The 27,447-nt window shown below is 29.3% G+C and overlaps 3 protein-coding genes across 4 annotated transcripts in view; all 3 read left to right on the top strand.

Moving 5' to 3' along the window:
• Positions 1 to 22,914, top strand: part of LOC119600310 (helix-loop-helix protein delilah) — a 31,562-nt gene extending 8,648 nt beyond the window's left edge. Inside the window, exon 2 of one of the 2 annotated variants that reach the window (XM_037950470.1) lies at positions 20,726 to 22,914. In XM_037950470.1, the coding sequence (XP_037806398.1) occupies positions 20,749 to 21,945 (1,197 nt within the window). In that variant the 5' untranslated portion in view covers positions 20,726 to 20,748 and the 3' untranslated portion in view covers positions 21,946 to 22,914. The remainder of the gene's footprint in view (positions 1 to 20,725) is intronic. The other variant, XM_037950469.1, reaches the window with a different exon arrangement.
• A 308-nt stretch (positions 22,915 to 23,222) lies between these two features.
• Positions 23,223 to 24,853, top strand: LOC119600301 (hexokinase type 2-like). Its single transcript, XM_037950454.1, has 2 exons — positions 23,223 to 24,779; positions 24,842 to 24,853. The coding sequence occupies exons 1-2, from the start codon at positions 23,241 to 23,243 to the stop codon at positions 24,851 to 24,853; spliced, it is 1,551 nt and encodes a 516-aa protein (XP_037806382.1). The 5' UTR covers positions 23,223 to 23,240.
• A 50-nt stretch (positions 24,854 to 24,903) lies between these two features.
• On the top strand, positions 24,904 to 26,503 carry LOC119600311 (hexokinase type 2-like). The gene has a single exon (XM_037950471.1). It carries the CDS (start codon positions 25,012 to 25,014, stop codon positions 26,461 to 26,463), a length of 1,452 nt encoding a protein of 483 aa, XP_037806399.1. The 5' UTR covers positions 24,904 to 25,011; the 3' UTR covers positions 26,464 to 26,503.
• Positions 26,504 to 27,447: the final 944 nt, after the last annotated feature.

Here is a 27,447-nt window from a genome sequence, read left to right as displayed (position 1 = left end):
TTCCTTTCATATGTTGTTGAAATTTTTTGGGAAATTGGAATGTAAATATCTAGTTGGTTATAAGGTGCTAAGATTGTGGAACTGTGATCCTAGATATCTATATTTAGGATGGACTTGGATGGAGTCCAAATATGCAAGCATTTTAACATAAAAAACTTCAGAACTCAGATAGATTGGATGAACTCCTAATTAAACATCAATTTGAATTTTGGATTGATATGGGCTTAAACCCATATTTCATCATATACATATGTACATCAACTACTAACAAAATGGTTTTTGTATAAAGGAAGATTTATTTAGTTTTCAACATTTCCTGAATATGAGTAAAATTTTTTCGTAAATCGTTCACAACTAGAAACGTCAGTCTGTGGCATCTTGGCAAGAACTTTTGCAAAATATTAAATTTTGTTTCCATCCATATTTTATTGTGGCCACCCTTTACATAAAGTATGTTCAACTACCAAATTTCGAAAAAGGATAATATCTTTGTTTGATTTTAGTTTTTAAAGTTGTTGCCAACACTAATAGCAACACGGCTGTAATTTTTCGAAAACCCAACATATTTAGTCGTTGCTGATAATTGAAAAGGAAATTTGTATTTTAGCGCATTTTGAATACTTTCTTAATCCTTACACGAATTCAGCCAAATAAGGAGTGTGTACAAAGGCTGGCGGAAGAGGTGGAACAAGATTATTTCGATCACAGGATGTAGTAGTGGCGTGTTAATGTAAACATATTTAGCTCTTTCGCCTGTTATCAGGTGTTGTGGAAATTTTTACACTGAATTGAATTCAAACGAGTCTAGTCTTTAATGTACATATCAATTTGTTGTTTTTTCTGCATTTTTATATTTCCAATTTTTGTTGGTTGTTGGTGTTGTAAATATTTTTGCAAATTTTAACTACCAACTTCATCAACAACATCAGGACAAGGAATCATTCATTTGTACATACAAGCATGCAATTTCATATTATTGCATACAAAATTAAATATGTATGTATTATATGATGTATGTATGTATGTTTGTGTAGGAAGTATGTGAGAGTGATTTTCCAAAAATACTACGTACGATTCCGTATTTTGTTCATTCAAGTAATTTGAAATGTACATGTTGATTTGTAGGGAATCCATGAATGAGCAAGTATGTGTAGTTAGATGTATGTATGCGTTATTTTTTGGAACATTTCATACAATACATGTGTGAATACGTATGTATACGTGTTCAAATGTTTATCCTTATACATATTTACATGTACATATGTATGTATATAAATGTATGTGTGTGTGGTAGGATTCCATTTCAACTCGACTTAATTGCATGGATATTATCTGACATGGAAAGTACTTTGCAGAATGGTTTTTAATTAAATTTATACTGCCAACAAAACAACAAAATAATAATGAACGTATGTATGAATATATGAATGAATGAATATAAGAATATTTTATATATACCTTGTACGAATACGAGTATCCTGGAATATTTATAATGAAATGAAAATAAAATTGATTGTAATTACTTGTAGAATGTACATACGTAGACATTTTAGGCATTATTAATTTAAGTGTTGTTTCTTTCAAGATATTCTATAATCGAAAAGGTACAACTTAACAAGACATTGCTCTTATATGTAGTACATATAATACCTAGTGCCTTAAGGTAATTTTAAAATAAATTAATGAATGCAAAATGATTCTTATTTTACCCATTTACATGTATTGTGATTTGTATGTATGTGTTTAAGTGTCTTGTGTATCATCTTGATTTAGTTGTAAATTACATGTACTTGCTACGTTTTGAACACACATAGAAATTTTGATTATTGTCACATGATTTGCTACTTTAGAATATTGTTAATCTCTTACGAATGTTAATGGCTTTGACATGGTTACTAACGTTTTTATTTCGTACTTAAGTAATGTACTAGAATTTAGTATTATTTTCAGTGGCATGTGACTTTTGTATGCGTATCACTTGGAATTTGTTACTTTAAAACTTTAAGAAAAATTACAGAATTTAGTTTAACGAATTTTCAATTACAAAATCCTTGCAGAGTTTTTCTTGCTTTATCAGTACACAGAGGGAAAAAGACGTTTTAAAATTATACACGCCTGGTACGAAATTGACACCGAAGGGTTTATAATTTTTCAATAACATCCGTTGTCAAAGTATGTACGGATAGTTGTCAAACCAACAACAAAAATATTAATAATACACGACGTTATCAAATCAACAAAAAAATAACAATGTGTTACCAAAATGATAACGTTATGTTGTCAAACAGAATATTGCGTAGTCGAAATGACAACGATTCGTTGTCGCTGCTTGCCGAAATGACACAAAGCGTAATCGTAATGACAACAATGCGTTGTTGCAATGAAAACGTTGCATTGTCAAAATTACAATGGTAGTTATCAAAATGATAACTGGGTGTTATACACATCCGTTGTCTAAATATTAACAAACGTGGTAGCTCACTTTTGGCAATGAATTGTATCAATTTCGGTACTTTTCTACGTTTTTTTTTCCTCTGTGCACAATCATTTTAAATGGTTGACAATCACTTCAGTATACCAAGGAAAGGCAAAGCCCCTAAGTAATCTAGGGAGAAGTCAGCTTAAACCGTTTTTATACCCTACACCACTTTAGTGGGGAGGGTATATTGGATTTGTGCTGATGTTTGTAACATACAAAAATATTCGTCCTAGACCCACCTTAAAGTATACCAATCGGCTTAGAATCGTTTTCTGAGTCGATTAAGCTATGTCCGTCCGTCCGTCTGGCTGGCTGGCTGTCCATGTAGACCTTGTGCGCAAGGTACAGGTCGCAATTTTCAAGATAATTGAATGAAATTTGGCACGCACGTTTTATTTGACCTAAGGACGAAGCCTATTGAAAATGGTTAAAATCGGTCCATTATTTCACCTAGCCCCCATAGAACAGAACCCCCCGAATAGGGCTTCTGAGCTCATAATTATGTTAAATATACAGATATATCGGTAAAATACGGCACAACTAAGTTTTATAGAAGTCTTGATGACCCTGCCAAATTCCATAAAGATCGGGCCACATTTGACCCTAGCTCCCATACAAAGTCCCCTTCAGAAAATTACTTGAATGTCCCAAATTAGCTTATAAACACAAATATCGCGATGAAATTCAGCACAATAAAATATTATGTCAATATAAATATATTCACAAAATTTTATCGGACTCCGTTTGGACAGAACCACACTATTTGTAAGATGTATTGCCATATACATCGTAATGTATTTGGAATTTGGTACATTATATAATACATAAGTATTTAGTAGTGATTCCACATTACAGTTTATCATATAATAAATAACTTTTGCATAAACTTTTAATAATTATGCTATAAAATAATACATGAATCTTGAATTATTTAATGATATTTCTTACTCTAAACTATTTCATTGAAGTATCAATAACTATAATATCAAATATTATCTTAAATACTTGACCTGACCCTTAAATATGTTTATAGATACTTTTTTTTTAAACCTATAAATTTTAATAGTTTTTATATTGCAAAACTTAACTTTAGTTCTTTGAGAAATTAGCAATATAAAATGTTAATGTATTTTTTATTATTTTGCTATACTTTACAGCAGCAGTCAACGTTCAGTTTTCTATATTAGTTATTTGTTTAAACGAAAAGTTTTTGTTTTTATTCAATAGTAATGTTTTTTTATTTATTTATAAAACTTTTACAATTTACCAAATTCTATTACTTTTTCGTCTCTTATTACTACTACTACTACTACTTTTTCTTCATCTTTAACGTAATTCTTTTTTTTTTTTTTTGAATTTGTAGCTGCGGAAAGCCAATAACACAATAAAGTGCATGGTTAACCTATATTTCGTTATTGTTGCCAATATTTTTTTTTTTTTTTTGTTCCTTTTTCTAGTGATTTTTGCCAATATAAAATAAGGAAGAGAAATTATATTTAAAAAAAATTTTAAGAGTTTTTCTTAAAACTTTACCACACACACTCGTGCTACTGCTAACAGCAAGTTGTATAGTTTTTTTGTTCCTTCATATGTGGACCAAAAGGAACGACAGCAATCAACACACTATAATGTTCAAGTGTGGATTTATGTGAACGATATATTGTATCATATAAGAGAGTAGGTACAACAGAAAAAACAACACAAACTATTTTTAAGTAAAAAACTCGTATGAATTTCTAAAGTTTCAAGTAACTTAAATCTTGCATTAAACTATTGCAAATAATGGCATTAAAATGTTAAACTTTTTCTATATATTTTGTTCTTCTTTTATTTTTTTGTTTTGTTTGCTTTTTGTACTAACGTCGTCATTGCCACTGCTACTTACTATCAGTTTGTACTGCCACAACTGACATACTAAAAGCGTAAAAGCGTTTAAAGCATCCAACCAGAAAATATTTACAAAACAAAAAAGTGCAATTTGGAAAAAATTCACAGTAAAAACTATACTCTTTGGAGAAGGAAGGTCAGGTGAAGATGAAGCTTTATTAATTTTAAAAAACCATTTGACAGGAATTGAACTCCATTCCCTCGGACTGATATTTGTTTTAGCAAAGGATCTTCCAGCTTGAAGAGCTAAAATCTACAACTTTTATAATGAACCCAGCAAAAACATGGTAATTACTTTTACTTACTCAACAACTTACTTTTCAATGTCTACTACATACCGTCTGCATTACTTAAAAGGAGTCTAGTAATGACTTACAAATAACATATTGTATTAGAACAAACGAAAGCTGGGAAGCTTGTCTTCATAAGTTTCCTGGTTTTCCAAGCTTCTTCACTTATTAAAAGCTTTTACTGTTAATGATATGTATCTACCTGTTCTTACCTTAATATTATCAAAAAACAAGAAGTGTGAAATATCAAAGAAAGAAAATACAATAAAAAATCTCACTAGTATCATATCATTTTACCGAAAAACTACTTTGATTAAGTACCCACAAAATTTAAAATTTAAAGAATAATGTTGAACGAATAAAGTTTTTCGAACAAACAGTGTAAATTAAAGTAATTTTGCTTCTACAAAGACTCTACATTACGACCACTGCGTGATGAAGTGTTTATTTGTTCTTGTATAATATATAAGACAGAAATACTTAGTGGCATAGAGAAAAAAAGCAAACCTATCGCAAATGTCTAAAAATGAAAAACTTTAAATTAACTTGAAGCTATAATAGGAAATATAACTTTCCTGTTAAGTGTCGTTTGACTGACAACAAATGTGACATACTAAAAAACAATTTATGAAAAAAAAAACAAACAAACATCCAACATAAAAATATCTAGCAAATATTTACTTCAATCATATCGAATCAGAGATTCTTAAATGATTTCGACAAAGTTCAACTTTTATATAAAAATGAACCATTATAGTTTAATCTGCTCTATTAGGGTCTTATCAGAGCACAGTGGTTCAAAAACCATATCTGCCTGGATAAAATTTGTTGGCTGTTGCAAGTTAATCATTTATTGAATTACAATAGGATCTTGTTAATCTTCAAATTCGTGTTTTTTCCCTAACTTTTTTCAATTCCCGGAAAAGCTGGATTAAAAAATCTCTTTTATACTAGAGTAAGATATAAGCTGTTCGTAGAAATATATAATTTGATTCTGAAGACACCTATTTTTATAATTTTATCCACTTAGAACTTAAATTGGAGTCCCAGTAATGGTTCTACAATCAGATGATTCTGAATTTAGATATTTTATTAGGAATCATATTTTATAAAAAAAATTGGAAATGAAAATTGGCATTAATTCCCAAAATTTGATTAGCAAATATATAAACTTCAAAAATTCCGAGTAAAAAGTCATAAACATAATTCCAGTTTAAGAACCTCTGCTTAGTAAGTCGTACTGTATGTGTAGTAAGTTGTAGTCGTAATTGTAAAGTCCAGTCCATAGAGCGTCAGAAGAATCACATGTAACTAGTAACATATTATATGCCATCTTTGGCATAAGTAAGTCAAGGATACTTATCACCACCACAATAACTGCCAACTAAGTATAACTATGGCTGGCTACTTTACCAATAAGTATACTTAACAAAAATAAGTATCAACAACAACAAAACACATACACATATTTTTAAAGGCTGCAACACAGCATGTTGAGATTTTCAAGTAAAACATTAAATGCCTTTAAAAAAATGTCTTACAAATCACAAAAATTGAATACTTTTTTTATCATACAACTAATGAAAGCTTAAATAGAAACTTGCAACCAACCACCACAAGTAATACAAAGGTTAACACAATGAATGACCACCATACTGCACAATTATGGTGTGCTGCTGGTAGTGATCAAGTAGCAGCCAGTCGTTGTCAGTCAGCACCCCCAAACTAGAATTGACCAAAAACAATGTCATCCATATTTTGTTATTTATTTGGAAATGTTTTTGGAAAATACCATCATATTTAATAAGAAAAGCCAGTTGTAATCTATACGTTTAGTTAAGAGTCTTAAAACAGCAGTATTAAATATTATTTGGTCTTTACAACAACAACAACAATAAGAAATAATACAACAAAAGACCCCCAGAAAAATATATATATTTTTTTTGATATAAAATATATCCAGCTAATTACAACGTATTAAAGTGCCGTGAGAAAACTTCAAAAAATAATAGAAAACGAAAACATGAAGAAAAACAATTTTATCCATTGAAAATGAAACCAAAATGAAAACACTAATCAATTGATACTTTAAGTTAGTGGCTGTTTGTATTTTATTGCAATTGTATATTATTTTTGGTTTCGTTTTTCACCTTTTAAGGACTTGAATTATTAATAATAAATTTATTTTTTCGCTGCTTTTTTAACAAAAAAACATGTCATTTTACGATTTTATATTTAAGATAAGTTTGTGCAAAACCAAAAAAAAAAAAAGAATTTTATATTTTTAAAATTAAAAACATTTAATAAGTAGATAATAAAATAGCCAACATAGTTAACAATTGAGAGCGAATTTTTTTGAAGTACAGAAAAAAAAGATCAGTAATTAAAAGTTTTCAAGTTGAAATAAATACTTAAAGTGTAAATTAGCAGAATCTGAAAGTAAAATTTTAAGCACAGCGCCAGGCTTAGATGGTAAATGGTCTCAAATGTATTAGATTTAGTCTAAAAACATTTTGAAGGTAATTGAAAATGTTTGTAACACTTAAAATGTTTAAACGATATTTGTTAATACATAGTATGACATTATATTTAATATTAATGAGAATTCTAACATTGACTTCAAATTAATAATCTTACTCCTCCTCAAACCTTAATTAAAAAAAATATATAAAATAACTACAAATTAGTAGATGACGAATGACTCAGAATGAGTTAATAAATAAAATAATATTTTAATTCCTAACAAAGACATAAATATTTTTTACTGTTTTCGGTGACGAAATGCATATATTTATTTTAAATATTGCAAACAAAATATTTGCATTAATTTAAATAAGCGGTTTATAATTAAATTAATTTCAAAAATTGATTAATAATTTTAATGTTTTCTTTATTTACTAAAGAATGAAAACCATCAATTAGCTTTTTAACAAAAGAAGTTGAAATCGATTATTTACTTTTTATAATTATCACCCTCAGATGTTCATTTTTAGAAAGGTTTTTAAACCAGGTTTTTAAACAATGGCTTTGTTTGGTCCCGAAACTGGAGACCCACCCAATTGAAGAATTTCAACATAACCTCAGCATTTTTAAATCAAACTCACCTTCCTAATATAAAGTTAAAACTAAACTTCCATGACTCTTCTTTTTGCTATTCCTTTTTTAATAACATTCTTTGATTAAACACTTCACTATTAATAGTAGTATCTTCAATGACACTTAGAAAAGCTACAAAGATAAACAAAAAGACAAATGAAGAGTAAAAGCAATTGCAAACTGAGCAACAATTTCAATTTCACGCAAACAACAAAACTATTAGAGAACTTTTTAATTTACTTTTACTTTTTTTTTGAATTTTTATTATTTTATTACCTATTTAATTTATATGAAGTCACACGCGCTGCTAGCGCATTTTTTTATATTAAGATTTATATGATTTTAACTTGATTTCAAAACATTTGTTTAACCAAAAACATAATTAAATAGACTGTCAGAAATGCTTGTCCACAATATGTCGTACAATACCTTGTACATTAATTTGTAAGTCAGTCAGTTTTCTATAAACCTCACCTCATCCCTTCTTTACTCTACAACTAGAAATAAAACTGTCATTTGATGATTTGCCATCATGTATGTATGTATGTATACACACAAAATTGTTTGCCTTTTGGCTTTGCCAACAATAACAACAAAAATATACACTTGTTTAATAGTTAGCTACTGTCCCCTCTTACCGCCCTTGCTCGTAATAAGTCAATCATTTGATGATTGGCCATCATATGTATAACACAAAAATTGTCTCCCATTTCTAATATTTTAAATAGAAGCTATTTGTACACATGTATGTTTGCTTTAAGTGAACCTGTATGAAGTGACAAACAGACATACTGCCCTATATTACGCCAAATGTTCGTGGCAGTGTGACCGTAGGCTTTGCAAATACAAAAAAAACAAAAGAACAATTAGGACTCTATTACTGATATTTTCCATTTGTTAATTAAATGTTTAATTTTATAATTGCACTTAATTTTGCTTTTTAATTATGTTGCTAAACTTTATTACATGCATTTTTAAAAAGTTTTTAATTAAATTTTCACCTTGAACATTAAAATTAATAACAAGTAAGAAAGTATAGTCGGGCGTGGCCTACCATATGATACCGTACACCAGTTATGAATATTAAATGTGATTTATTTTTCATAATAAAGCATTTATCTTCAATATTCCCTTGTTCCGATACATTTAAGCAATTTTTGGATGAAAAACTAATTTTCTGAAAGAGGCTTTATATGGGGGCTAGGGGCAAATATGGACCAAGCCCGATAAAATTTTGTGAATATATTTATATTTACATAATATTTTATTGTGCTGAATTTCATCGCGATATTTGAGTTTATAAGTTAATTTGGGACATTCAAGTAATTTTCTGAAGGGGACTTTGTATGGGAGCTAGGGTCAAATGGGGCCCGATCTTTATGAAATTTGGCAGGGTCATCAAGACTTCTATAAAACTTAGTTGTGTCGTATTTTATCGATATATCTGTATATTTAACATAATTATGAGCTCAGAAGCCCTTTTCGGGGGTTCTGTTCTATGGGGGCTAGGTGAAATAATGGACCGATTTTAACCATTTTCAATAGGCTTCGTCCTTGGGTCAAATAAAATGTGCGTGTTAATCGACTCAGAAAACGATTCTAAGCCTATTGGTATACTTTAAGGTGGGTCTAGGACGAATATTTTTGTATGTTACAAACATCAGCACAAATCCAATATACCCTCCCCACTAAAGTGGTGTAGGGTATAAAAATGTTGTTAATTTATTAAATCCTCCTTTTTACGTTTGCCCAAAGAGATGGTGGTAGCATTACTACGAAAAAAGATGCCAGATGATCGTTTTTAGTGCAAATATACAAGATCATTTAGCTAAGATTTCAACCGGAATTTGTTAATTGATTTTGGCAAATAAGAAGGAAGGCGTAAAGAAGGAAACATAAAGTGAAAGCTATTTCACTTAGGAAACAATGAGAACGGGAAATTCCTTAAGTAAACTAATTACTTAATTTAATAAACTAATCATAATTTGTTAATTGTCAAATATATTTTTATGAAGAAACTCAACATAAGTTCATGGATCCATTATGACCTTCATTATTTAACTTAATTTGTTAGTTAGGTCATAACAAACATGTAATTAGTAAAGTAATGCAATTTAATTTTATATTTAAAGAAAAAAAATATAAAACTTAATTAACATAAATAAACAAAAAACAATCAAGAAAGAAACTCACCTTAATTCTAAACTGCAAACAATATGCTGATTTTTCTTTTACTTATTTGCTCTTTTTTACACAACTTTTTTTTCTTCATTAAACACTTCACTATTTCGCTATTAATAAAAGTGTCTTTTCAATGACACTAACAAAAGCAACAAAAAAAAATAACAAAACAAACTGACAGGAGAAAAGATGCAATTGCAAAGCAAACAAACAACTAAAGACTTTAATAAAAAGAAATACTTCTTTTTGCTTATTTTATTATTTCTTTAACACAAAAACAACAAAACTACATATTGCTATATTTTAACTTTTTTCTTTAGATTTTAATTTTTTTGTATAAATATTTTCTTTAATTTTTCATTAAATTTAAATTTTATTAGCACACGCGCTGCGACCGCGATTTTTATTACAATTTATTTAAAATTAAATTGAATTTTTTTTTAAATCATAATTAAAAAACTGCCAAAAATTGCTTGCCCTATAAATCGTACTGTCATTTAAACATACAAATATACATACCACATGCTTATCTAAACACCATTCCTATACAAAACACTTGTTTGCTTGTAAAAATAAATACATACATACATACATCTCCCTATACCACCTCACTCACTCCCTTGCTAGTAATAAGTGAATTGAATATTTTACTCTCATTTACAGTGTGACCATTTTGGCATTTTTGCAGCTAGATTTAGCATTTTTTATTTTAATTTAGCTGTAAAATTTTGATTTAGCATTTGGCATTTTATTTAGCATTTTTATAAAATATTTTTAGCATTTTTAGCTTTTTTTGCAATTTTAGTATATAAACAAAAAAAAAAAGACAAATTTTTGCAAAAAAGATTTATATTGGAAATAGGTTTAACCGGAAAAAATCAGAATTAAATGTCTACCCAAACACAAGCAACAAGAAATATGAGAAATGTAATAATTTACACTGTAATTCAAAATAATGCAAAAAGATTCATGAAGATAAATAACTTAAAATTACGCCAATACAAGTGAATACTTTAAAATGTTGTATTCTAAAATATTTTTCTGGAACCCAATACTTTTTTAAATTCGAGGTGATATAAATAATTCAAGAGATTTCATATATTTTTACAAATACGTTCAGTACGCTATTTTACACAAACTAATACTTTTTGTTTGCTCATGGAATGAAACATATAATTTTGGAAAAGGCTATGTATGACGGTTAATTAACAAATTTTATTTTTTCCTATACGAAATAAAGAGGTTTTAATTTTTATCATCCTTCAGGAGTTCTTGTTAATTTATTGAAAATAAGTATTGAAAAAAATCAATAATATATAATTAAGACTTTCTCATTCTACTTTCTGTTCTTTTTATATTTACCAAATTTTTAGTAATTTTGTTGTCACGCTTTTTTTTAAATTAAAAAAAAATACATAAATTTCGAAAATATTATTGACAATTTATTCCAGAATTACAAACTTACGGATTTGAATATATCTCTCAATTCATTTCATAGATTCTCATATATATTTTTCCGAAAAAATCTTGGAAGTATGAGTTATAAACCTGACATCTATTCACCGAGATTTAAAATTATTTCAACGGAATTTTCAATATTTTTGTGACATGAAAACCATTTTTAAAGTGTTTTGAGGAAGACAAATAAAATTGTTTATATAAAAAAGTAAAACTAGAAATATTATACTTTTCCTTCTGAAAACACATATAGGTTTTATACCATGAGCAACTAGTGTAATTAATAGAGTTTTAATGTAATTTTTGCATTCAGAAATATTTTAAAGTTAGAGACATTACATATTGCTAAATTTACAAAAATTTTGAAATAATTTTTAGCATTTCTGTTATCTTAATACCACGGAACTTAATTTATTACCCTACTCCACTATACTACGTTTGAGTATACTAATCGGTTAAGAATCATTTTCTGAATCGATTAAGCCATGTAAGTCTGACCGTCTCACAGTGGTATAGGAAAAAAAAAAGAGGGAAATAATTCGGTAACTTCTAAACGGTTAATCCGATTTTAATGAAATTTGGTATGCACAAAGAGGAGGTGTTGTCGAGTTTAGGTTTTGAATTTGGACCTTATAGGCCAACCAGGGGCCCGGCGGGGGGTCCTCAAATTAGGACACCTCGGCTATGTTAAATTTTTAAAACGATCCTATTTCTTCATTTGAGTTCCGATTTAAAAAAAATTTCGTATATAGAATCTCCTCATCGAGCACTATAAAAAATGTCGTAGCAGTAAATTATCTCTTATAGTTTAGGAGATATTCGCATTTGAATATTAAAATTTTAAAATTTTTACCGTCCTTACTTTAGTTTTTTTGATAATAGCAGGTCCAAATATTTCCGATTTTCGCCATTTTTTTTTATTTGCTTAACAACAAGTTTATATACCAAGCAGTGAAAGAATTATGTAAAAATCATGACTGAGTCCAAAGTTATAGGCATTTAAATTTAAAAAATTAAAAAAAGGCGATTTTTTGTCATTTTTTTGGGAAAAAAGTATCTTTTTCTTTTTAAGTTATCTAAAAAGTTTCTAAGAAGATGTATATAGAATTTATACTTTTTGGAAAGCTGACTTTACATAAAATACGATAAATGAAACAAAACCTAAAAATTTTTGATACCGAGGGGACCAGGTCCATCCAAAAAAACCCTATTTTTTATGGAAAATTAAATTTTGAGCAAAAATTCTCAAATCGCATAGTCGATATCAAATTATAGTGACCTGTTTTATATGACCCAATAAGTTCTTAATCATTTTGTAACGGGTTTCGATAACCCCGCCCCTGGTATGGATATAATAGGCAAAAAACCAAAAAATCCCATTTTTGGGATTTTTTAAAACTTTTTTGGGAATTCCGGGATTTCTAATAAGAAAATTCGAAATTTTTATTTAATTTTGGATTTTGAGTAAAAAAATCTACCTAACTGTAAAATTTCATCAAAAAATATTCATAAATAAAATTTTTATTGCAATTTGAAAAATTTGTATCTTCGCAAAAACTGAATAAAAAACATTTTTTAATTTTTTTTAAAAAAAGTATTCCGCGAATTTTTTAATTTTCAAAAATTATATACAGTTTTGAAAAATAGACAAAATTACCTTTCCATTGATATATAACATGCCTACCTAATGTTTTTTAAGTGACAAATTAATTAGGGAAAACTCAACATCTTTTAGAAAATTTACCTAGCACTATTATTTTCATCCATATATGTAACAAATTTAAGAGTTAACCTTATGGATGAAAATAATAGTGCTAGGCAAATTTTCTAAAAGATGTTGAGTTTTCCCTAATTAATTTTTTATAGTGCTCGATGAGGAGATTCTATATACGAAATTTTTTTTAAATCGGAACTCAAATGAAGAAATAGGATCGTTTTAAAAATTTAACATAGCCGAGGTGTCCTAATTTGAGGACCCCCGCCGGGCCCCTGGTTGGCCTATAAGGTCCAAATTCAAAACCTAAACTCGACAACACCTCCTCTTTGTGCATACCAAATTTCATTTAAATCGGATTAACCGTTTAGAAGTTACCGAATTATTTCCCTCTTTTTTTTTTCCTATACCACTGTGCGTCTGGTAGAGGTTGAAATTTTCAAAACAATAAGCACGTATGCTTTTTGATCCCATGACAAAACCTTTTAAAAATGGTTAAATTCCGTCCTTTATTTTACCTAGCCCCCATACATATACAAATGTATAAAGCCTTTCTCAGAAAATTAGTTTAAATATATCGAAACCATGGTTCAATTCAACATAAATGCTTTATTACGAAAAATAAATCAAATTTTATACTTATATGATCAACCACGGCAGAATATACTTTCTTACTTGTTATAAATTACAATGAATTTCAGTTACAAATTAATATGAATTGTTCATAAAAACACTTAAACAATTTTAGCATTTTTTTGGCATTTTAAAATCAATTTAGCATTTTTTCTAGCATTATTTTGGATGGGATTTAGCCGCAACATTTTTTGAGACCTGGTCACACTGCTCATTTATGTATAGTCACAAAAACAACAACAATCTTCACTACAGTTTTAACTCATCATTCATTTTCTCTCCTTAACAACCGTTAATTTGCCAAACATATGCACACACAAAAACTATTTCCCTTTTTTCTTTGCCTACAACAGCAACAACAACATAAATATTCTCTAAGTATAACAATTCTGTACGCATGCATATAAGCATTGAAAAACCTGCACTCACCATCTCACCTAATCACTGATGCACAGTCGCACTGACTGACCCATTTACAGACAAACAGACAGTCAGCTCACATTCGCATGGTTGTTTTAACAACAACAACACTACTACTTTTGAGCCTCCGGAGCACCTACGCCAGTACGAAAAAAAGAAAAACACACACAACCATTTTTTACACTACTGTCTTAGTTAATCATTTCTCTCCTACCACCCTTTAATTCCCCAAACATATGCATACACAAAAACTATTTCCCTTTTTTCTTTGCCTACAACAGCAACAACAAACAACATAAATATTCTCTAAGTATAACAATCCTGTACGCATGCATATAATCATTGAAAAACCTGCACTCACCATCTCACCTAATCACTGATGCACAGTCGCACTGACTGACCCATTTACAGACAAACAGACAGTCAGCTCACATTCGCATGGTTGTTTTAACAACAACAACACTACTACTTTTGAGCCTCCGGAGCACCTACGCCAGTACGAAAAAAAAAAAAAAAGAAAAACACACACAACCATTTTTTACACTACTGTCTTAGTTAATCATTTCTCTCCTACCACCCTTTAATTCCCCAAACATATGCATACACAAAAACTATTTCCCTTTTTTCTTTGCCTACAACAGCAACAACAAACAACATAAATATTCTCTAAGTATAACAATCCTGTACGCATGCATATAAGCATTGAAAAACCTGCACTCACCATCTCACCTAATCACTGATGCACAGTCGCACTGACTGACCCATTTACAGACAAACAGACAGTCAGCTCACATTCGCATGGTTGTTTAAACAACAACAACACTACTACTTTTGAGCCTCCGAAGCACCTACGCTAATACGAAAAAAAAAAGAAAAACACACACAACCATTTACACTACTGTCTTAGTTAATCATTCCTTTTCTCTCCTACCGCCATTTAATTCAGCAAACATATGCATACACAAAAACTATGTCCCTTTTACTTTGCCTACAACAGCAACAACAACATAAATATTCTCTAAGTATAACAATTCTGCATATAAGCATTGAAAAACCTGCACTCACCATCTCACCTAATCACTGATGCACAGTCGCACTGACTGACCCATTTACAGACAAACAGTTAGCTCACATTCGCATGGTTGTTTTAACAACAACAACAACACTACTTTTCAGCTTCCGGAGCACCTTCGCTAATACGAAACATAATATGTACTAGAGCCCTGCATGAGTAACTCTATTTGCTACACACAATGAGTGACTCATTGCTTTGCACTCAACTCATTGTTTGTTTAGAATAGTATTTACAAAGTTTTGTTATACTCAAACGTTGTGAGTACTATCAAGTGAATGTGCAACTACATTCAAATCGAGCGAGTAAACAATTTGTTTATGTTAAAACAATACAAAATAGATTGTTTGAATCGAATGAATCGATTCAAACTTTTTCTTGAATAAATGGTGAAAATTTTGAATGCTGTTAAAACTAGTTCCTGTGGCCCGAATTCGCTGAAATTTGGTAGTCTTGAGTACAATTGATGACAAGATAATATTATGTTCGAATATTCGAAATTAAGTTCGAAAATTCGAAGTTATGTTCGAAAAATTTTTTATGCTTTTAAATTATTCTTTGAGTCCAAAAAACTAAAAAAAAAATTTTCGAAAATTCGAACTCATGTTCGAAAAAAATTTAAAGCTGATAAAACCAGTTTCCGTGGACCAAATTGGCTGAAATTTGGCAGTGTTAAGTACAGTTGATGACGCTACTATATTATCTTCGACTATTCGAAATTAAGTTCGAAAATTCGAAGTAATATTCAAAAAATCTGTTAATTTGTCGAACTTAAAAATTGTTTTGCTTTCACTCGATTCACTCACTGTATACTACTTGAATTGAATCACACAAACACTCTCATTACTTGTTTCGTTTGAATTGAGTATTGACTAACATTCCTTATTTTCAAATATACCCCAATAAACATCGATTCAAACCTGTGAATATTTTTGAAAATTTTCTTAACTAAATAATGTATTTTCCAAATTGTTTTCAAATTTTAAAGTTTAGCCTTTGAAATAAACATGATAATTTCAAAAAAACGCTTAAAAAAATATAATGTGTGATATTTATAAAATTTTCAAAGTTTTGTTTTAATTGAACTTAGAAAAGTTTCTTTCAAAAAATAAATTATTTTAGAAAAATAAAAACAGAACATTTTTTCTACAGCAAGGGAGCAAAAAAACGTTAAATATAGGAGAAATAATCGGAGATATTAAACAAAAATATGCTAAAATAAATGTATGAATGTTTTATTTTCAGGTGATGTAAAAAAATATATGAATTTTGCAATAGTTAGCATTATAATTAGGGTTTGAAATATGTATGAAAATAATAATAAAGAATACTTGAAATACGTTTAAAAATTTTTTTAGTTTCAAGCTTACCTCTAGCCTTTTTTTAAATTTGAAATACATTTGAAAAATACGTTTGATTTCTAACTTTTCAAATACACATTTACATCATTTCAAAGGTTTTTGCTTATTGGGACTATTCATTTCATTCATAAAACAATGAGTGAGTCAAACACAGTGTTTGAAAAAAATCAAATGTTTTAATTTATTATTTAAGTCACTCATGCAGGGCTCTAATATGTACATATACACACAAAAACTATTTCCCTTTTACTTTGCCTACAACAGCAACAACAACATAAACATTCTCTAAGTAGAACAATTCTGCACGCATGCATATAAGCATTGAAAAACCTGCTCTCACCATTTCACCTAATGACTGATGCACAGTCGCACTGACTGACCCACTTACAGACTAACACATTTGTGTGGCTGTTTTAACAACAACAACACTACTACTTTTGAGCCTCCGGAGCACCTTCGCTAATACGAAAAAAAGCAAAAACACACACGAACATTTAGGATTCCATTAAAATTTTCACACAATTATTTGGCAGAATTTTTTAATATGTTAATTATTCGTTTAATTTCATATTTTCACTAAATATTTTTATATAATTATATTACCAACACTTTATTTAATATGTTTATACACTTTTTGATTTAATTTAACACTTGTAATTAGTAATTTCAATAAATTGACGAAATTTTCACGGATTTATTAAACTTTTACTTTTAATGGACGACGGCAACTGAGTAGTGTAGAAATATGTATGTAGATGAAGAAGAGATGACATCTAAATAGAGTTGCCAGGTTATAATTATGTAAATGTAACGGTTAGATTTGAATATTATGAGTGAAGAGTGAAGAAAATGTAAATTTGATTGGAAAGAATATTTGAATTATTTTTTGGAATTAAGAAAATTTGAAATATAACGGGTTTTTATTTAAATTTAATTAATTATTTTATTTATATAAGTTAATTTACAAAAAATTATATAACACCTTTTAGCACTTATAAGTCAATAACTTAGTCGAATCTTAACCGATTTTAAGTTTCTCAACGGATTATGAAAGTAAAAACTGAGGCCCTTATAATTATTTATATGATGTTTATATATCTAGGAGAATTATGGGTGCATTTTAACAGCAAACATAATTTTGATTTTAGTTTTTCACCGTTTTCCAAGTTTGAAGATATTATTGCACAGTTTTTTATATTAGAACCGTAATATTTATTAATTTATTAGAAAACTAAGTCTATTCATGAGCAAAACTTAATTTTGTTCTTAAAAATCAATTAACAATACTAAGTTATTGATCTGTTTCTTAATACAAAATTGTTCCAAATCTGATTTTCTGAAAGATGCTTAAATGGGGGATAGTGTTAAATAATATTAATTCCCCATAGTGTTTTAAACATTTAAGCAAATTTTTCATTATTTTATCATTTTACAAAACATAAATTTTAAATTTTAAATTTATTAAAATATTCATAATTTTTATCAAAATTTTAAATTAATCGGCAACTTATTTCTTTATTTAAATAATTACATATTTTTAATTGTTGTATGTTTTCTTATCATTTTACTAGCATGATTTATTATGGATATTTATAAAATAAAATCTAAAAAATTTGATTTATATGGTATAACAATTACGTGACTAGTATTTTAATAAAAAAAATAAATAAAACATTGAACTCTTACTATAAAGTGTAAACAAAATTTCATTTTCTTTCATATTATTTATATTAAATTTAAATTAAACGACATAGAAACAATTGAGTCATAGGTTATAAGTCTGCTGAAAAACAATAGCAGTATTTATAATTTGATTTTGTTAATTTTTATGCTCTATAGATTAACTAATTATTGTAATTTTATTTATGATAACTAATTTCGTATGTCGCCGATATCATTAAAACATCAATTAAAAAACTTTGAATTAATTTATAAGCGCACCCTAAATTATATTAAAATTAAACTAATACCAATGTTTCCGGTGTTATGACAAAGTTATGTTTAACTTCTTTAAATATTTATTTTATTTTATAAGTTTCATGTTTGTTCTGCTTCTTCTTTCTCTCTTTCTATATTCATCATATATCAACATAAATTTCATGCTTCATTAATCATGGTTTAAATTTGAAACAAAACAAACAATAAACATTTCTAAACATGGTTAGTAAATTTTGTTGTTAGTATTTTTTTATTATTATTGTATATGTATACCACGAATATTTAAATTTATTTTTTGAATATTTTTTTTTTTTTTTGAATCAACAAGGGAAATTAAAATGTGGGCAGAGGAAGACATTTTAATCGAATAAAAAAACATAACAAGATTTTTTTTTGTTAAAAAGATTAGTAAGAATTTATTTGTAATAATCTAGTAAAATAAAATAATAATTAGTTTTCAACGAAATTATTTTACTGGAAATAAAAAGTTTTTAATAATTAACTAAAGAGTTAAATTTAATTATCCCATTTATTGTGCCATTCTTTATAAGATGGCAATATTGGCATTTTGACATGACATTGATAATCTAGGAAGAGGAAATTTGCATCTTTTATTAGCTAAGTTTGAAATGCACTGGAAATTAATAGCATTGAGGTTCTAAAACTTTCTAAATAGAAACATCTCAATTTTATATGGCAACAGTGTTACCATATGTCAAGTTTTCCCTTTTTTTGCAAGTTTTTTGAGATTCAAAAAGTTTTCAAGTTTTATTCCAATAAAAAAAGTTTTTTGAAAATTTATACAGTTTTTCAGTTTTTATTTTATTTAATCAATAAATAAGTTTAAAATAAAAAAACAATGTTTACCATTAACAAAATAATATTTTATACCATTAATATTCGAGATATTCCTTAAAACTGAAAAAAATTAACCGGTGTTGATGACCTTAATCCCTTAGAATAGACGTTAAGGACACAATGCACTTCGACCATATTGTAGAGATTTTGTGCAGCCCATTGGTTCACCATACTAGGCCAAATTCGCGCATGAAGATAAATGGATTAATCGGTGAGTGTTTGAAGATATCATCTGGGTCTGGGTAAGACAAAATCTTCGTGTTTCGAGTTCCCAATGATGGGTAGTTACAAAAGTTCAGAGGTTTCCTCTTGTAGTACACAGAATCTACATAGATTCATCATGACATTTCAAGTGTAAATTTATGGTGTCTAAGACCACAATATCCAGTAATTCCTTGCTACTGATGTTAAGGAAAAGTTCTGTACCAATTATCATTAAGCTATTTAAAATTCCTCAATTTGCTCATTTTTTCACTAATTTTTCTTGGGTATTTTGTAATTTTAGTACAAAAAAAGTTTTTTTTGTTGAAAAAAAGTTTTTTCATAAAAATAAAAAGTTTTCTTCAAAAAATATATGGCAACACTGTATGGCAATGACCTAAAGAGTAGGAAGTTGTCATATTTTTTTAGCATAAGTTTAAAAAGCACTGGAAAACTGATCAAAAGGGAAATTCCGCAAAGAAAAAAAGGGACAAAGTTTGAGTTTTTTAGAATTTATGCAGAATTCTGCTATAAAAAATACTAAAAGTTTAGTTTTTTCAGTTTATTACTTTTTATTTCATAATTTACTAGCATTTCAACACAATAACAAACTGACAACACCCTCTACCTTTAGAGAAGTAGTGTAAAGTAAACAAAATATACAATCTTATTTAAGTATTTCGAACTTAACCCTCTCTAAATAAATGTTCTAAAGACAAACACAGAAGATCATATGGGGCTTTGGAAAAGATTGGAGAGCGCCAATGGTAGAAGTGTAGTAGGTGTGAATAGATGTCTGACTACATTTGTATGCATTTAATCATTTAAACATTCGTTCGTCAACGTTTCATTTAATAAAGACTTTAAGTGTTCAGAGATTTTTATGTAAATGTTACTGAGACAAAAATACAAAAAATATTGAACCAATTTGCACACCCACGTAGAGTTTTTTTTTCTTAACTGACTTTTTATTTTCGTACCTGTATCAGTTTTTTTTATTGTTTTGTATGTTTTATTATTCAAAGTGTTTTTTTTTAGTGCAATTGTCATAAATTAAATATTAAGAATTTGATTTAAATCGCTTGATATAAATATGGTTATTAACAATATAAATCAATTATTTTTATTTATTTACAGATAGAACCCCCCAAATTGATTTAATGGCCAATATGGATAGTGAAAAGTATTCATTGCGTCAGAGACAGAAACGTAAGCACATCTTAACTAATAGCAGTTTAGATTCCCAGGGTTATGCCAGTGATAATTCAACCGAGTCCCTTAATAACTCTAGGGACAGTACACAATATTGTCGAGCCAGCAAGAACTCACAGGCGACAAGTGGTGCCACGGCGGGTAGTAAATCGAAAACAAAAGCGGCTCCTTTAAGCAAATATCGGCGAAAAACGGCTAACGCTAGAGAAAGAACACGCATGCGCGAAATTAATACTGCATTTGAGACTTTAAGAACTTGTGTGCCACCTTGTATAACGAATGAGGATTCCGGTTGTACTAATGAGAAATTAACCAAAATTACCACTTTACGTCTGGCCATGAAATACATTGGTCTCTTAACGGAGGCTTTAGAAAATCCCAATGAGGCTGATTATGATTTACTATACGAATGTACACAACCCAGAGTTAGAGAACCTTTAATAACCGAAGAAAATTTGGAACCGGTGGTAAAGGAAACAAAAGAAAAGTCCTCCAAATCGAATAAAAATAATAAAAATACTAAAACTACAAAACCTGCAAACAACTCACGAAAATCTTCCACGTCTTCTACACCCAAAAGATCAGTGAAAAAACAAAAAATAACTAGTACTGAAAATGCATGTCAAACCTCACCCATTCCCAATAATTATCAAGAATCTCCCGCTTCAAATGCTTCTTCAGCCTATGCCTCGCTCTCTTCCGCCTCCGAATCTTCGGCCTCGCCCATATCGAATTCTTCGTATATGTTTGAGCAAAGCGTAGCCAATCATCACTTTACCTATAGCCATCCTCAACATCACAATTCCATGTCAGATTTAAGTAATTTAATGCTAGAATCTGATGGAGAGTCTCTTAATCTTTCCGAACGCTGTCTAAGCCCTCTACAGACCACGAATAATACCAGCAATACCCGCAACGAACCCTACGAATGCTCACCTACCGAAATGCAAACTTTGGAAAATCCTTTAGAATTGAGTTTACGTTTAATGGAACCTGCTGCTGATTCCTTAAGTTTGTCCGTAGATCCCATTATACCACCTTCCTCCTGCATCAGTCCTCTTATGAATCTAGAGCCATTTAATGCTTTTGATTTATTCCATACCGAATTTAACGAACAGTCCGCTTTAGATCTATTTCTAACGTGACTTTTGAAAATTCTCCATATTGTTTTAAGTGTAAATTTTTATTGTAAGAATATTTTAAGATTTTTGGTCCATTACAAAATGTTTTTGAAAAAATTCAAAACAATTTTAATTGTACGTTAACCTCCCTAAAAGTTTCGTTAATATTTTACGTCCCATTTAAAAAAAATATATTTTTTTATTATATTTGTTTCTGTTATTAATAATTATTATTTTAACATATTGCTTAAAAAATATGTCTGCATGTAATTATTTAATAATTTGTTAATTAACTTTTAGCCTCTTGTTTCTTTCTTGCTATAAATTAATTTAAATTAGTTATTTTTTTGTTTTAAATGTATAGTTTTACCTCACACTAGTTTGAACTTCCATATTTTATTAGTTTTCATCATTTTTTTTATATTGTTTAAAAGTTTATTTATGTTTTTTATTTTTCTATTAAGTTGAACGTGTTACGAATTCTCATTTAGTTTATGTTAAAAATGTTTTAAAAGAGTTTAAACTTTATATTGTTTTTCTTTATTTTTCGATTTTAATTTATTTAGAATTATATTTAAAATAAATCCACTAACATTTCAAATTATTTGCAAATTTATTTATTATATTTTTTTATAATTTTCTAGAGAAAAATATAATAAATATTTTTTCAAAAAATAATACATATTTAATAAATTAAAGTTTTTTTGTGTAAAAAACTTTTGAAAACTGAATTCTCTTGTGTCATAAAACAAATCTCGTTTATATTTTAAGTAAATCTCTTAGATCTTTAGACTATATCTAAAAAATTATTCAGATAATTAGTTTTAATCTTTTTTATATATATTTCTGTAAAAAAAAACAAATAAACATTTAAAAGCTACTTACACCTGCAATACCATTCTTATCACAAAATTTTCTTCAATAAATTGTTAAAAATAAATTTATTTCATTGAAATAAAAAAATAAAATTAAATATTTTTTATGTTAAAAATTTAATTTAAAGTCTTTTATTTATTTCAAAATATTAATTAAATATTTATTTATTTTTCAAAATTTTGGATTCAAATTTTGTTAAAAATTTTTACTTTGAAATTAGAAAATGTAAAAAGTTAAGGGAATCGTTAAGGTCTCGAGATTATTTCAATAACCTTAAGTTTTTTTCGAACATCAAACTTAACTTCGAATTGTCAAATTTAGTTAAAAATTTTTAATCATAATATGGCTTCCTAAACTTGTTTGGAAAACTTGGATCCTTCCCAAGAAATTTACAAAACAAAATACTTATAAAAATATTCAAAATTTTCAGTCAACTTCAAAACATGTTTCAAGATCCCATATCAGCAACCACTGATGGCTTCATAAAAGGAAATGAAAAACCAAATCGTCGTATAATTGAAGAATTGTGTCAACCTTTGCAGTTGGACATTGAAACTCTTACGAAAGTCAAAGAACTCTTTTTAAAAGATCTTAAAATGGGTCTAGGGAAAAACACCAATGCCCAAGCCGTAGTCAAATGTTTTTTAACGTATGTCCAGAAACTACCCACTGGTTGTGAAAAAGGTAGATGTTTGGTTTTGGACTTGGGCGGCAGTAATTTTCGTGTGGTTCTTATGAACTTTGATGGTCAAATGAAATATAAAATAACCGTAGAAAAATTCAATATACCGGATAATCTTTTAGAAGGTTCCGGCCTCAATCTCTTCAACTATGTGGCCGAGTGTTTGAGTAATTTTGTGAGAAACTTAAATCTTCATATGGAAGAAATGCCGCTGGCGTTTTCTTTCGCTTTTCCCATTAAGCAGAAGGGTTTACATGACGGTGAACTGGTGAGTTGGGGAAAGAATTTCAATTTGCCCGATGTTATAGGTCGCAATGTGGTGGAGTTGTTGCAAGAGGCAGTTGAACGTAGAGGTCAAATTAAGATTAGTACTTATGTGCTGATGAATGATACCACAGCGGTTTTAATGAGTTGTATTTTTAAGAATCATTATGGTAAAATCGGTGTTATAATGGATAATGGCTGTAACGCCTGTTATTTGGAGCAGGTGAAATATATAACAACTTTTCAAGACAAGAACACTATACCCACCATACCCACTATGGTCATTAATACAGAATGGGGCTTTTTTGGTGATAACGGTTCTTTGGATTTTATACGCACCAATTGGGATTTGATAATAGATGAACATTCTTCAACTAGAACTAAACGTACATTCGAAAAAATGGTGGCTGGTTTATATCTAGGAGCTCTAGTGCGTCTTATAATGTTGGATTGTATAAAATCGGCCGTACTTCTGCAAGGCGAATTGACAAGCGAACTAAAGAAAACCAATAGTTTTCAGACGTCTTATGTCTTTGATATTGAATCTCAAAGTTCAGGTAGCCATTATATTACCCGAGAAATTTTACATATTCTGGGCTATAGAAAACCCTCGAATGCGGATTGTGAAAATGTGCGCTTTATTTGTAAAGTTGTTTCTAAACGTTCGGCTGATTTGGTAGCGGCCACATTGGCCTGTCTTATAGATCGTATAGGAGATCCTTTTGTCACTATTGGCATTGATGGAAATATTTTTCGTTGCCATTCTCTTTATGAGAAATATTTACGGGAGAAACTTCGGAATCTGGTTAAACCAGAGCACAAGTTTGATTTTATTGTGTCGGAAGCAGGAACGGGCTGTGGTGCCGCCTTGGTGGCTATAAGTGTAGCCAAAAATAAGAAGATAGTAGAAAAAAGAAAATCTCAAGTTACCAACTGTGGTGTGATATTAAATAATGCCAATGAGAAGTTACCTAAGCAAAAGAGCAAAGTTTATAAGAAATTTAAAACTAGAGTTAAATCAACTAAAAATTTTAAAGTTCGCTGTCATTGTAAATAATTATGAAAATCAATAAAATTATGAAAACAATTGTATTAAAGTCACCCGAATGATTTCAAACACCTTGATATCTAGGATATTTCCAATTTATTTTTTTCTGTGTACAAATTAAATTTAAAAGAATACTAGCATTTCAAATCATATTTTTTCAACAAAATTTTACGTTAGAAATTCTTGTAAATTTTATAAAAAAAAGAAAAATTCTTATAAAATGTCTCTCGAAAATGATGAGCAAAAGAATCGCGATATCGTTTTGGAAATTTGCAAACCTTTAGTATTGGACGACGATACTTTAAGAAAAGTCAAAGACTTATTTCTAAACGACATCAAAATGGGCCTATGTAAAGCCACCAATCCCCAGGCCACGGTCAAGTGTTGGGTTACTTATGTTCAATCCTTGCCATCAGGTTGTGAAACCGGAAAATTTCTTGCCTTAGATTTGGGAGGTACTAATTTTCGTGTCTTATGCATACATTTGGAGGGACAAACCAATTTCCGTATGGATTTTGAAGTGTACGCTATACCAGAAAAATTACTGGTGGGTCCTGGTAGAGATCTCTTTGATCATATAGCCGAATGTTTGGCAAAATTTGTAAAGACATTGGGAGCACAGGAGGATGAAGTACTGCCAATGGGTTTCACTTTCTCTTTTCCGCTTAAACAAACTGGTTTAATTAAAGGCGAGCTAGTGGCCTGGACAAAGGGTTTTAATTGTCCCGGAGTTGTGGGACGAGATGTAGTGGAATTATTACGTGAGGCCTTAGATCGACGTGGAGATGTTAAGGTCGGAATAACAGCTATACTCAACGATACTACGGGCACTTTAATGTCTTGTGCTTGGAAAAATCCCAATTGTAAGATTGGTCTCATAGTGGGAACTGGCTCAAATGCCTGTTATTTGGAACAGATTAAGAATATCGACACTTATAAGCCCGAACCAAATAATAGAGTACCTACAATGATCATAAATTGTGAATGGGGTGCCTTTGGTGACAAGGGATGCTTAGAATTTGTGCGCACTAAATATGACCGTCAAATTGATGAAACTACACACAATCGTGGTCGACAAGTTTTTGAAAAGATGTTGTCCGGTATGTATTTGGGTGAGTTGGTGCGTCTAATCATGCTTGATTGCTGCAAAGCTGGTGCTCTCTTCAAAGGCAACGAGAGTGAACAACTGCGTAAAGGAGACTCCTTTAAAACGAAATATATCTCACAAATCGAAGAGGAAAATCGCGGCACTTATGTCATTGCTAGAGAAATCCTCGAGACACTGGGCTATAAAAATCCCACCGATGGCGACTGTGAAAATGTACGCTATATATGTGAATGTATTTCACGCAGATCGGCTCATCTGGTGGCTGCAAACTTGGCCTGTCTTATCGATCGTATAGGTGATCCTTATGTGGTCGTGGGTATTGATGGCAGTGTCTATCGTTTTCATCCACATTATCATAATCTTTTGACGCAAAAAATCAAATGTTTAGCAAGACCCGAACATAAGTTTGATTTAATGTTATCGGAGGATGGTTCGGGTCGTGGTGCTGCATTAGTGGCAGCTGTTGCAGCTCGTATAAAAAGTAAAGAAATGGAGAGAGATGAAAGTAAAAAGTCGGGTACGTCAAGACGTTCTGAAGCTAGGAAATCAAATGTAATTAGTTAGTAAAAATTTGCATATTAAAGAGTATTTCGCATATTAAAAATGTTGGTATTTTCATAAAATGTAGGGATTTTTTATTTTCCGTTTTTATAGGGATTTTATTGCAATTTTTAAAAAAGTTTACACACACATCGTTTTGTTATTACGTCACGTAATTTACGTAAAGTTATTCCAAAAGTTGAATAGTACCTTGCTATATGGTTTGTGCCTGCGATAAAAAATGTTTTTATCAAATCTGCAGCGGGTAAAATATGGAAACAAGTCATATAAGTGTATTTCCAAAAACGATAATTATCGATAATCGATAATTTGTATAAAAACAGAAATATGAAAAAAGGTGACCACATTTACTGATAATTTTATATATATCGAAAAACTAAACAAGGATTTCAAAATTCTGAATAAAAACTGACATTTTCCTACTTTTTTTTTCTATGTATGTATGTATGTATGTATGTATGTATGTATGTATGTATGTATGTATGTATGTATGTATGTATGTATGTATGTATGTATGTATGTATGTATGTATGTATGTATGTATGTATGTATGTATGTATGTATGTATGTATGTATGTATGTATGTATGTATGTATGTATGTATGTATGTATGTATGTATGTATGTATGTATGTATGTATGTATGTATGTATGTATGTATGTATGTATGTATGTATGTATGTATGTATGTATGTATGTATGTATGTATGTATGTATGTATGTATGTATGTATGTATGTATGTATGTATGTATGTATGTATGTATGTATGTATGTATGGATGATGTATTTTAATTAATGTCTCTTAATTTTATGTTGTTATGACTCTCAAACTGTGTTCAGTAATATTGTAAATAATTCATCACCAAAAAATGTTTAATTGGGTTTTTACTTACAAAAATTGCTTTAGACTATGTCATTTGATTGGGTAATTATACCCTACACCACTTCAGTGAGGAGGGTATATTGGGTTTGTGCTGATGTTTGTAA

This window comes from Lucilia sericata, unplaced genomic scaffold (assembly GCF_015586225.1).
Source record: "Lucilia sericata isolate MDLA Ls3-8-SP2 unplaced genomic scaffold, ASM1558622v1 Contig000110F_arrow, whole genome shotgun sequence".
NCBI lineage: Eukaryota > Metazoa > Arthropoda > Insecta > Diptera > Calliphoridae > Lucilia > Lucilia sericata.
This window is presented reverse-complemented; position numbering and strand designations above follow the sequence as displayed.

Bases quoted from the DNA above. Each gene is read 5' to 3' on its own strand.
- LOC119600301 (XM_037950454.1), top strand. From the start codon at position 23,241: ATGTTTCAAGATCCCATATCAGCAACCACTGATGGCTTCATAAAAGGA.
- LOC119600311 (XM_037950471.1), top strand. From the start codon at position 25,012: ATGTCTCTCGAAAATGATGAGCAAAAGAATCGCGATATCGTTTTGGAA.